At 37.4% G+C, this 13684-nt stretch overlaps 1 protein-coding gene across 2 annotated transcripts in view; it reads right to left on the bottom strand.

The window, feature by feature from the left end:
* mib1 (mind bomb 1) overlaps positions 1 to 13684 on the bottom strand; it is a 92303-nt gene that overhangs the window by 59491 nt on the left and 19128 nt on the right. For both annotated transcript variants that reach the window (XM_068378058.1, XM_068378065.1), the window contains exons 3-4: positions 10735 to 10906; positions 2108 to 2342 (exon numbers count right to left, since the gene is read on the bottom strand). In XM_068378058.1, the coding sequence (XP_068234159.1) occupies positions 2108 to 2342; positions 10735 to 10906 (407 nt within the window). The remainder of the gene's footprint in view (positions 1 to 2107; positions 2343 to 10734; positions 10907 to 13684) is intronic.

Genomic DNA, 13684 nt, shown 5'->3' with positions numbered 1-13684 from the left:
GGTGTCTACCTTTCAACTATAATCACAGAGATCTAGAACCTCAGTTGGTAGCTTGTTTCAAAATACCCAGACCAACAAGTCCCTTTCAACAGGGGCGATCTGTATTCTAATGACCTCTCTTATTAAAAAAAGCTGATCCTGTCTCCATCCCTAAAAAACCTATGTGAGAAAAATTACTTCTTCAATAATGCTTAGTTTTTGGCTAATATGTAAGTTTCAGGACATCCTAAGCTTTACAGGTTAGGTTAGGTTAGGTTAGGTCTGCATAGGGTCATTAAATACTACCTGAAACAAACCCAGGCTATTTGGAAATTTCCAACCCTTAACCCCAAGGGGGTTATTTTTTTCCCAGCACATTTTGCAGTATATTTTTTTTTAAATTGCTCTAACAGCCTTAATTTTTGTCATAGAGAGGTCAGGTTGGTCTCATTCTCTTGGAAAATGCCTGAATTTTCTTAAAAAACTATCAAAAATATGAAAAAAAGTTTTATAGCATTTTTTTGCAAGGACGTACCGGTACGTCCATGGGGGTAAAGGGATGGCTTTTGTGAAACGTACCAGTACGTCCTTTGGGGGTAAAAGGGTTAAGAGAAAAACAGCATTATGACACGCATCCAGTGTTCTATGAAGTCATCCCTTATGAGATGAGAGTTAGACTTACTGTACTAGCTTTTCTTCTCATCTATACAAACATATAGTTTTTGTACATTATTGCTTGGTGATAAGACAGTTGCTTTTGATGGTACATTAGTTAACCCCTTTACCCCCAAAGGACATACTGGTACATTTCACAAAGCTCATCCCTTTACCCCCATGGACGTACCGGTACGTCCTTGCAAAAAAAAAGGCTATAAAAAATTTTTTCTTCATATTTTTGATAATTTTTTGAAAAAATTCAGGCATTTTCCAAGAGAATGAGACCAACCTGACCTCTCTATGACAAAAATTAAGGCTGTTAGAGCAATTTAAAAAAAATATACTGCAAAATGTGCTGGGAAAAAAATAAACCCCAGGGGGTTAAGGGTTGGAAATTTCCAAATAGCCTGGGGGTTAAAGGGTTAAGTCTCTATAATCTTATGAAATAATGGATCTGGGAAAGAAGAATTAATAAGACCGAGAGAATCAAAAACATGGCATAGATCATACTACTTACCGGTGAACAAATGAGTGCATGAACTTTTATAAATTATTATTATTATTATTATTATTACTTACTAAGCTACAACCCTAGTTGGAAAAGCAGTATGCTATAAGCCCAGGGGCTCCAACAGGGAAAATAGCTCAGTGCGGAAAGGAAAAAAGGAAAATAAAATATTCTAAGAAGAGTAACAACAATAAATATCTCCTATATAAACTATAAAAACTTTAACAAAACAAGAGGAAGAGAAATAAGATAGGAGAGTGTGCTCGAGTGTACCCTCAAGCAAGAGAACTCTAACCCAAGACAGTGAAAGGCCATGGTACAGAGGCTATGGCACTACCCAAGACTAGAGAACAGTGGTTTGATTTTGGAGTGTCCTTCTCCTAGAAGAGCTGCTTACCATAGCTAAAGAGTCTCTTCTACCCTTACCAAGAGGAAAGTGGCACTGAACAATTACAGTGCAGTAACCCCTTGGGTGATGAAGAATTGTTTGGTAATCTGTGTTGTCAGGTGTATGAGGATAGAGGAGAATATGTAAAGAATATGCCAGACTATTCAGTGTGTATGTAGGCAAAGGGAAAATGAACCGTAACCAGAGAGGAGGATCCAATGTAGTACTGTCTGGCCAGTCAAAATATCTACAATAATGAATGGTTTAGTACCTTATACTCATCAATTTCTAATGGGGAATATAGTTTTAAGGGATAGTAATAACTCATCAAACTTTTACCAACATATTCCAACGCCTAATCATTTGGAGGCTTATCGAATGAATGTGTTTAATTCAACTACCTTAATTCATTTTCAAAAATACTTTATATACACATAAAAGGACTAAAAAGCATTACAACCTGCCATCTTCATTGGGAGAGTCAGTTATTATGACAAGGCAGTTGAACCACCAAAGAAAAAGACTGAATATATGAGGAAGACAATAAGATTGCTCCAAAATCAAACAGGTCTTACCATGCCTTCAAATCCTACTCTGTAGAGATTCTTGGCACCATTATCCCAAATAACATAGGCTGCAGATCTTGGCGAGGCCGCTGACCAATCCTGGATTTCAGATACTTTACCACGTCTACCATTTCCTCCATCTTGGTCTTCCCACTGCCAATCTACTCCTCTTACAACTCTTGCTCCAGGAAAAATTCCACGGATTCCTATCTTTTTACTTTTACGACGAGGCTCCAACAACACCCTGAAAATTGAACATACCACTTAATGACAACAGAGAACATAAAACTTATAAGAAAGCCTTACAGTAACATTAATACAGTTAGTAATAAAACATACATACATATACCATGGCACTTCCCCCAATTTTGGGGGGTAGCCGACATCAACAAAGAAACAAAAACAAAAAGGGGACCTCTACTCTCTACGTTCCTCCAAGCCTAACAAGGGACTCAACCGAGTTCAGCTGGTACTGCTAGGGTGTCACAGCTTCAATCATATTAAATATATTTTTAAAGTTCCCTTGAAAACTTAATTCAATTTCACGAAGTCCTTAGGTTTAGACGGTCTCGAGTTACGATGATTCACCACTACAAACGAGTTCCCATAGTTAGCTTAAAAATTCCTCATAACTATTTGGAGTTACAATGTTTGGTTCATTAATACGACAAACAATTTGCAATGAGGAGGAGAGCTGAACCATCACCTGGCTCATGAGTAATGTATTATGCAACATTTTAGTTTGCCACCTCTGTTTACAATACTCATTCAGGATTTTGGTGCTCCTCTTTTTTAGTTACTTTTGTGCCCTTTTTTGCTGTATGTCATTTCTGGAAAGCATAAGGGAGACTTTTCTAATGGCAGTGCATCCAAGAGGATGTCCACTGAAAGTGGACATAGTGAAGCAGAATGAAAAAGAGGAATAAAGTAAGGAATTATTTTAACACATGTATCACTTATGTGTATACTAGTACTGTAGAAGTATAGGTACGCTACTGTATAGGGTACAAGTATTTGTATGTGAAGGGTAGAATAATCTATGACTGGTAAGGGAGTGTTTTCTCTCTTTTCCAAAGTATATTATACATATACAGTATGTAGGTATAGTATGTTATATATATAAAATCTGACTTACGACACACTGTAAGAGAGGACCTCATTCATAACTTGAGAACCTCCTGTATGTACAAAAAATTTCCCAAACACTTTCAATCTCCCACGGTTCTTAAAGTAAATTGTGTATAAAACTAGAACTGCTAGTCTTTACTGTAGTTATGCACATTAATATCAGCCTATGACCTTGCCAAATATTTTTTAAGCATTACTAGAGGGGTAAGTTTCAATTATCCAATATGGTCACCTCAAGTACATACATATACCAAGGCACTTCCCCCAATTTTGGGGGGTAGCCGACATCAACAAATGAAACAAAAACAAGAAGCGGACCTCTACTCTCTACGTTCCTCCAGCGTAACAAGGGACTCAACCGAGAGATTTTTTGCTTTTCCAATAGAAAAAATAGTCTTGGTATTTGTAACACTTACTATAATTTGTATAAGTCAATATGAAACATTTGTACCAGCAAATAGCGATTATCTATTCAAGCTGAAAACAAAGAACATCATCTCAATCTCACCAATACACATCCCCATTAAAATTCCATTTATTTTGGTTCTAACTCTTTGGATGACCAATGGATGAAATATATAGCCCCAAACATATTTTTTTCAAATATTCAAAATCAAATTTCACATCTACGCAAAATATAGCTCTATGCCAGTAGTTGAGCCTTTGTTGAACTTCAGCGCTATGGGTCTGGAACTAATCAACCCACATATCGGTGAACAAGCGCCAAAGGCTATGGAAGGCCATTTTCTCTTAACTTTGCTAAGAGTAGGAAGCACATTATACAAAATGTTGTATAAAGATTTTGGCAACATTTCAGTGATGTCTAGAAGAATGTTTTACGGTTCTAGGGACTCGTCTAACAGACCCTGCTGACGGCTTAGATTTTCTCAGGAAAGGCCAGATGGTGCAGCTAAGTTCTGCATCAACATCTGAGCATAGCTTGCATCATACAAGTTGGTTTTGGAGTATAAAACAAACCTGACACAGATAAAAATTAGGTTCGAGTTGCTGAGTGATGATTCTGACAAAAAATAAGAGCAATTGTGAGTGTATCAGATTCTGGATCTGAGAATTTGCCCAGTATTTACACCAGCTAGACTTATTCAATTTTCAATTACTTTCTACATACACCACAGGAAGATAAGCAAATAGATGAGGTATCCAACACAAAAATATATCATTAGTCTACGGTTTGAGTACATAGATATACATAAGTATACATGGACATTTTCCTATGGAAAAGACTGCAACCAAATGGACCATTTAATAATATATAGAGAATGTAAAAACTCACTACTGGATGTAAGATCTCAACAGGGAGATAATATAGGAAGCAACAACCAACTTATTGTCTCAACACTTAAATACAAGTTGAAGACCAGGAAGCTAATGTAAACCTATCTCCCAGATATGACAGTGAAAACCTGTGACAACAAAGTAGTGAAAAGGGCATTACGTAATAGAGTGCCGAAACAGAGTTACACTCTTAACCCCTTTTACCCTCAGGCTATTTGGAAATTTCCAATCCTTAACCCCCAAAGGTTATCTTTTATTCAAGCACATTTTACAGTATATATTTTTCAAATTGCTCTAACAGCCTTAATTTTTGTCATAGAGAGGTCAGGTTGGTCTCATTCTCTTGGAATTTGCCTGAATTTTCTCAAACAATTATAAAAAATATTAAAAAAAAAAAATTTATAGCATTTTTTTGCGAGGACGTACCGGTACGTCCATGGAGGTAAAGGGCTGGCTTTTGTGAAACGTACCAGTACATCCTTTAGGGGTAAAAGGGTTAGGAGATGTTATCTGATGAAGAAGTACAGATAGATGTTAATATTCATTGTAAAAAAAGGTGAAGAAATCTTTTAGGAATCTTCCAACATCCCAATTGGACAGTTAAGTAGAGTAAGACAAAAGAAATGAAGGAGTTGCGAGACATGAAAGCTGATAGAGAAAATAAGAAAAGCAAAACTTAACTTTTGAATGATTAAAGGAAAACAGCACACATTTGACCTTATTACGAACTGAATAAATGAGCCTTGACAGTGAAGTAAGGAGATGTAGAAGAAACAAAAGATTCATAGATTCTACCTCAGATAAGACAGAACATATTCTAAATGGAGGAGATGGAAGTATAAGATATGCATATGAGGATATTCAAGAAATCACTGGAAAGAAGAAGAAGCGAGGCGAGTTATCTGTCAGATATAAAAATGGAAATCTTCTAACTAAGGAATCTGAAATTAGAGCTATATGGAAATAGCATTTTGAAGAGACGCTACATTAGCCACCATAACCCTTTTACCTCCAGGCTATTTGGAAATTTCCAACCCTTAACACCCAAGGGGTTATTTTTTTCCCAGTACATTTTACAGTATATTGTCTTTTAAATTGCTCTAACAGCCTTAATTTTTGTCATAGAGAGGTCAAGTTGGTCTCATTCTCTTGGAAAATGCCTGAATTTTTTAAAAAAATTATAAAAAATATGAAAAAAAAAATTATAGCATTTTTTTGCAAGGACGTACCGGTACGTCCATGGGGGTAAAGGGATGGCTTTTGTGAAACGTACCAGTACGTCCTTTGGGTGTAAAAGGGTTAAAACCAAACAAGGAAGATAGCCTTGAGGCCAAAAATTATATTCTTATACATGTAAGAGACATTAGATTGGCAGAGGTCGTTTTGGCAATCAAACAACTGAAAAACTATAAGTCACCAGGAATGGATTGTATTGCACCTGAAATGTTGAAGGCTGATGAGACACAAACACCCATTGTGTTCAATGAATTATTCGTTATCATATGTAGCAAGATGAAATAATGACTTGAATGGAAAAAGAAAGTGGTTACTGTTAGAGAACCCAAGAAGGGAGATTTGAGAGATTGGAAATTGGTGAGGGATCACATTGTCACCAGTAGGTATGAAAACTTTTTCCATGGTAATATTGTATAGAATAGAACCTGTAACATATAGAATATTCGAAAAGAGCAAGCAGGTTTCAGAAAGGGTAGAGGATGTGACAATGAAATTCTTATTCTATGACATATATATATCCTGCTGCTTCCTTCGGTGCCTTAGATGACCGCGGAGGTAGCAGCAGTAGGGGATTCAGCAGTATGAAGCTTCATCTGTGGTGGAAAATGTGGGAGTTTGGGCTGTGGCACCCTAGCAGTACCAGCTGAACTCGGCTGAGTCCCTGGTTAGGCTGGAGGAACGTAGAGAGTAGAGGTCTCCTTTTTGTTTTTGTTTCATTTGTTGATGTCGGCTAACCCCCAAAATTGGGGGAAGTGCCTTGGTATATGGATATGGATATATATCAACAGTGTAACTAAATAAAATCACCTCTTGTTTTATGCTTTGTGGATTTTGAAAAAACCATTTGATAGTATTTCACGTAATATGTTAATAAAGATTCTGAGGCACTAAAGGATGCCTGAAAAGATTGTAAACATCACAATGGATATGCATAGTGGAACTTGTTGTAGAGTAATGGTTGATGGTCGTCTTACGGATACATTTGAAGTCAAGACTGGAGTACTAAAAGGTGGAATACTGTTCCCTCTACTATCTTTTTTGGTAATTGATAATGTTATGTATAAGTTATTGTATGGAATGTATAAGGGCATCTAATGGAAAGGGCACCATAGATTATATGATCTTAAATATGCAGATGACTTACTTTTAAGTGCCTCTTCAAGAGCTGAAATGCATGAAATGATTGATAGGTTAGTACTAGAGGAGAGAAAGGTTGGAATGGTGATAAACCAGAAAAAGACGGGGTCATGCAGAATCAGAGTTGTGATCAGATGAACTGCCTTATCAGAGGACTAATATGACCTAGATTAAACTTTCAAATATTTAGAAGCCATCATTTACCAACAATGGATCAATAATTAAGAGAATTCAAGTAGAGACTAAGGAGGTAAGGAGGGCAGAACGACCAATGGGCATGCTAACAACAGTTTGGAGGTCAAATCAAATATTAGTTCACAGCAAAATCAAAATATACATTTCACTTGTAAGATCGATATTAACTTATGAGCACCAGTCATGGTACAGCACTGTATCAACTGATGCAAAACATTTGCCTTTGAGAATAAAGCATTGAGAAGGATTTTGGGAATCAAATGAGAGCAGCATATAACAAATGCGGAAATTTTTGAGGTGGTAGGGGTGGCCAATGTGAACAATATAGTTAGATTATCAAGATGAAGATGGATGGGGCATATTCTAACCCTTTTACCCCCAGGCTATTTGGAAATTTCAAACCCTTAACCCCCAGGGGGTTATTTTTAAATTGCTCTAACAGCCTTAATTTTTGTCATAGAGAGGTCAGGTTGGTATCATTCTCTTGGAAAATGCCTGAATTTCTCAAAATATTATCAAAAATATGAAAAAAAAAAAATTTATAGCATTTTTTTGCAAGGTCGTACCAGTACGTCCATGGGGGGTAAAGGGATGGATTTTGTGAAATGTACCAGTACGTCCTTTGGGGGTAAAAGGATGGATTTTGTGAAATGTACCAGTACGTCCTTTGGGGGTAAAAGGGTTAAGATGGGAAGATGAGTTAGTTCAGGATGTACCTGAATGGAAGCTGCTGGGCAGGAGAGGACGTGGTAGACCAAGATAAACGTGACTGACGACAAAGCCGAGGGAGGTTGGATCTGAGAATTGGGTTGAGCTCAGAGAGATGGCACAGGGAGGAAACATATGGCATGAATTCATTGAGGCCCTATGCATCCCGTGGGTGCCAAAGGATTAAGCAAGTCTAGCTTTATCTATTTTGCACACAGAATATAAATGTGATTATATAATAAATTTTCATGGCTAAATTCAACTCAATCTATTGAATTGTTATAATTGTCTTAGGCCAAATTTAAATATACCTCATGAATTTCAAACTTCTGCACATTACACATTATATAAAAGCAAATCTAAACATTGTGTGATTGAAAATAAAAGAGCGAAAGTAATTTGAAAAACAAATTTACTTCATAGCTGTCACTATTTTCACAAAAAAAAAGTATTTTCTTTAAATTTTACTTTTGTAATTTACATATATTTTCAGGGCCAAACTGGAAAAACTATAAACACTTTTTTTTGTGGTCATAAAATATAATTTGAAAAATAATTAAACCAAAATGAATGCATAGCTCAAATACTATGGTCACGACGGAGATTTGGAAAAATAAAATCTTCCCAGTTTCTTGCTACCACTTAGATCTTAGTCCTTGCTCCAAGGACTAACTAAGTGTGCAGTTGTCAAAATAGTTTACCAGTACATCAATTTTCATTACCAAAATAAACCATCATGGGTCCGACAGTTACTGAAAAAACAGAATCTAAATAAAGTTATTATTTCTATACTCACCAGATGTTTACATTGCTTCTTCTCCAGAACCTCAGATTAATCTACCTTTACCCCTAAATTTAAAAAACCTAAAAAAATCTTCCCATTTTCATTCACTTCAATAAACACATGCCCTTAGTAAACATTCTAGCAGTAAGTGTTAACTAATGCACCCGTCTCGTCTCTTCATTTTTGAAGTAAAATTTATCCCTATCCTCTTGACATAACTAGGCAGTAGGGAGGTGTATGGGCATGTATATGAACATATGGTAAGTAGTGAGATAAGAAATTTTATAATAAAAATTCTGTTATTTCTATGAATTTCCCCTAATATTCAAAATGCTGAATCCCAGACTCTAATGGAGGTGGAACATAGGGAAGGAAAGTGATAGGATAGATATATCTAAAAGTCATACCAAGGTTAAGATTTACTTCAGATTATTCAATGAAGCTTTTTAAAATACTGGACCATAGCTTGCCTAAATGATATTTCTAGATCTAAATGATACTTTTGATTGTTACCAAGTTACGTAATTATTCAAAATCCCATATCTTTGTAGAAAAGGTAATTAAAAATAAACTGTAAAAGCCCATCCTAATTCCAGAATTTTGACATTACTACTGGGGGTCTTTCGATACATAGTGATATAATGCAATTTTTACCAAGCTCCAATAACTGTTTACAGCTCTCTCCAGATATACTCCTACATAGAAGATAAGTGTTCATATTCTTGAAGGAACAAACCAATTCAATCTTGAAAATTATATTCGTATGAAAACTAACTCTTACTTGTCCAACACATATAATGGCTTCTCAGGTGTATGATATTAATACCCAGAAGAGTTTAAATTTGTAAAAATTCAATAGGAACTCATTAATCAAGCGCAAATCATCGGAAATCCCAGAAAGAATATCGAGTCTGTTAAATCTAAGCTAGTTTATGTTGGCTATACAACAATTATGAAGCTTCATCTGTGGTGGATAATGTGGGAGGGTGGGCTGTGGCACCCTAGCAGTACCAGCTGAACTCGGTTGAGTCCCTTGTTAGGCTGGGAGGAACGTAGAGAGTAGAGGTCCCCTTTTTTGTTTTTGTTTCATTTGTTGATGTCGGCTACCCCCAAAATTGGGGGAAGTGCCTTGGTATATGTATGTATGTATACAACAATTATAGCTTTCAAAGATAATGCTGGTAATTTCTCATAAGTTACATTGTATGCTAGTATAAATTAAATTTGCATCTTTGTTTTCCACTTGAAACTCTTTGTCCTTATGATAAACTGGTACCACCAGTTTCAGCATGCCCAAATCTATCCATGATATTTTTCATTTAACTAACAGATTCATCTCTTCATCCATGTAACCTCATAACCATGAGACAACTATCAGATAGAGTAGGGAGGGTTAGAGGATACCCAGTTGATTATGGACAATAAAAATAAATGGAAATGGGGTTGGTAAAGATAAATCAATGAAAGCATCTAATTATATACAGCAAAGTATGTTTACTTTTGGGATATTGATCGTGATAAAAATATGGTAATAATATGTTAACCCTTTTACCACCAGGCTATTTGGAAATTTCCAACCCTTAACCCCCAGGGGGTTATTTTTTTCCCAGCACATTTTGAAGTATATATTTTTTAAATTGCTCTAACAGCCTTAATTTTTGTCATAGAGAGGTCAGGTTGGTCTCATTCTCTTGGAAAACGCCTGAATTTTCTCAAAAAATTATCAAAAATATGCAAAAAATAATTTTTATAGCCTTTTTTTGCAAGGACGTACCGATACGTCCATGGGGGTAAAGGGATGGCTTTTGTGAAACGTACCAGTACGTCCTTTGGGGGTAAAAGGGTTAATATTTGCACACCGTAATATACAGTATTTGGTATTACTTGATGTTCAGGGAAAGAAAAGATTGTACTATAGATATACCAGACTACTGTATCTGGTAAACATGTAGGCAAATTGAAAGTGTGATGAGTAGAAAAAGTGATCCAACTCTGTAAGCAGTCTTGTACCTCAGTAGGAGTTTGATCCCTTCGTCAACCTACTAAAGTACTAAGTAGACATAGCAGAGAAACTATTGCATAGCATATTAAAACCTAAAATATAACATGTCCTGTATAAAATATGATAAACAAGTAAAACATACTCTCTTACCTTTCACATCCAATTGTAGTGATTCGATAGAAACGATGACGGGGATTATGCTTGTCACTGTGGTAACATACAGAACACAAATCATAATTGCTACATTCTGCACACTTCCATCTAATTCCAAATATAGGCTGCTGTCTGCATGTGTCACACATGGTACCTTCATGTTTAACACCTGGAAATATGTTATTTTTATAATAAAATAAATTTTTGAATATACTTACCCGGTGATTATATAAGCTGCAGCTCTGCTGCTCGACAGAAAACTCTACGTTCAAAATCCGCCAGCGATCGCTATGCAGGTAGGGGGTGTACTTCAACAGTGCCATCTGTCGTGCAGGTACTCAGTACTCAATGTAAACACAGAACTCAATTTTCTCCTCGGTCCACTGGGTCTCTATTGGGGAGGAAGGGAGGGTCCTTTAATATATAATCACCGGGTAAGTATATTCAAAAATTTATTTTATTATAAAAATAACATTTTTCAATATTAAACTTAGCCGGTGATTATATAAGCTGATTCACACCCAGGGGGGTGGGTAGAGACCAGCAATAAATGTTTACATTATATGAGCTAAGGATTTTTTATTTCATTTTAGCAGTTATTCAAAAATAACAAACATAAAATAAATAAGTACCTGGTAAGGAAGTCGACTTGAACAATTACTCTGCCTTTTTAAGTACGTCTTCCTTACGGAGCCTCGCGATCCTCTTAGGATGCTGAGCGACCCCTAGGAGCTGAAGTATCAAGGGTTGCAACCCATACTACAGGACCTCATCAAAACCTCTAATCTAGGCGCTTCTCAAGAAAAGAATTTGACCACCCGCCAAATCAACCAGGATGCGAAAGGCTTCTTAGCCTTCCGGACAACCCAAAAACAACAATAAAAAACATTTCAAGAGAAAGATTAAAAAGGTTATGGAATTAGGGGAATGTAGTGGTTGAGCCCTCACCCACTACTGCACTCGCTGCTACGAATGGTCCCAGGGTGTAGCAGTTCTCGTAAAGAGACTGGACATCTTTAAGATAAAAAGACGCGAACACTGACTTGCTTCTCCAATAGGTTGCGTCCATTATACTCTGCAGATATCTATTTTGTTTAAAGGCCACTGAAGTTGCGACAGCTCTAACTTCATGTGTCCTTACCTTCAGCAAAGCTTGGTCTTCCTCCCTCAGATGGGAATGAGCTTCTCATATCAACAGTCTGATATAATAGGATAAGGCATTCTTTGACATAGGCAAAGAAGGTTTCTTAATAGAACACCATAAAGCTTCTGACTGTCCTCGTAAAGGTTTAGTTCGTCTTAAATAGAACTTAAGAGCTCTAACAAGGCATAAGACTCTTTCTAGTTCATTTCCAACCATATTTGAAAGGCTTGGAATATCGAACGATTTCGGCCAAGTACGAGAAGGTAGCTCGTTTTTGGCTAGAAAACCAAGCTGTAAAGAACATGTAGCCGTTTCAGATGAAAATCCAATGTTCCTGCTGAAGGCGTGAATCTCACTAACTCTTTTAGCTGTGGCTAAGCAAACCAGGAAAAGAGTCTTTAAAGTTTTTATAGTTTATATAGGTAATATTTATTTTAATGTTGTTACACTTCTTAAAATATTTTATTTTACCTTCTTTCCTTTCCTTACTGGGCTATTTTCCCTGTTGGGGCCCCTGGGCTTATAGAATTCTGCTTTTCCAACTAGGGTTGTAGCTTAGCAAGTAATAATAATAATAATAATAAAGTGAGATCTTTAAAGGAGGCTGATTGTAGTGGCTCGAACCTTTCTGACATAAGGAATCTTAGTACCACGTCTAAATTCCAACCAGGTGTAGCCAAACGACGCTCCTTCGTGGTCTCAAAAGACTTAAGGAGGTCCTGTAGATCTTTGTTGTTGGAAAGATCTAAGCCTCTGTGACGGAAGACTGATGCCAATATGCTTCTGTAACCTTTGATAGTGGGAGCTGAAAGAGATCTTTCTTTCCTCAGGTATAATAGGAAGTCAGCTATTTGGGTTACAGAGGTACTGGTCGAGGATACTGATACTGACTTGCACCAGTTTCGGAAGACTTCCCACTTCGACTGGTAGACTCTAAGAGTGGATGTCCTCCTTGCTCTAGCAATCGCCCTGGCTGCCTCCTTCGAAAAGCCTCTAGCTCTAGAGAGTCTTTCGATAGTCTGAAGGCAGTCAGACGAAGAGCGTGGAGGCCTTGGTGTACCTTCTTTACGTGTGGCTGACGTAGAAGGTCCACCCTTAGAGGAAGAGTTCTGGGAACGTCCACTAGCCATTGAAGTACCTCGGTGAACCATTCTCTCGCGGGCCAGAGGGGAGCAACTAACGTCAACCTTGTCCCTTCGTGAGAGGCGAACTTCTGCAGTACCTTGTTGACAATCTTGAACGGGGGGAATGCATATAGGTCTAGATGTGACCAATCCAGTAGAAAGGCATCTATATGAACTGCTGCTGGGTCCTGGATTGGTGAGCAATATATTGGGAGCCTCTTGGTCATCGAGGTTGCGAAGAGATCTATGGTAGGCTGACCCCATGTGGCCCACAGTCTCTTGCACACATCCTTGTGTAGGGTCCATTCTGTTGGAATGATTTGTCCCTTCCGACTGAGGCAATCTGCCATGACATTCAAGTTGCCTTGGATGAACCTCGTTACTAGAGAAAGGTTTAGATCTTTTGACCAGGTGAGGAGGTCACTTGCGATCTCGTACAACGTCATAGAATGGGTCACTCCTTGCTTGGAGATGTACGCCAAAGCCGTGGTGTTGTCCAAGTTCACCTCCACCACTTTGCCTTGAAGGAGGGACTTGAAGCTTTTCAAGGCCAGATGAACTGCCAGTAGCTCCTTGCAGTTGATATGTAACGTTCTTTGACTCGAGTTCCAAGTTCCCGAGCATTTCCGATCGTCTAATGTCGCACCCCAGCCCGTGTCTGATGCGTCCGAGAAGAGAA

Source organism: Palaemon carinicauda, chromosome 1 (assembly GCF_036898095.1).
Source record: "Palaemon carinicauda isolate YSFRI2023 chromosome 1, ASM3689809v2, whole genome shotgun sequence".
Classification (NCBI taxonomy): Eukaryota; Metazoa; Arthropoda; class Malacostraca; order Decapoda; family Palaemonidae; genus Palaemon; species Palaemon carinicauda.
Note: the sequence above shows the minus strand (reverse complement) of the source record. Positions and strands in the feature narration are given on the sequence as shown.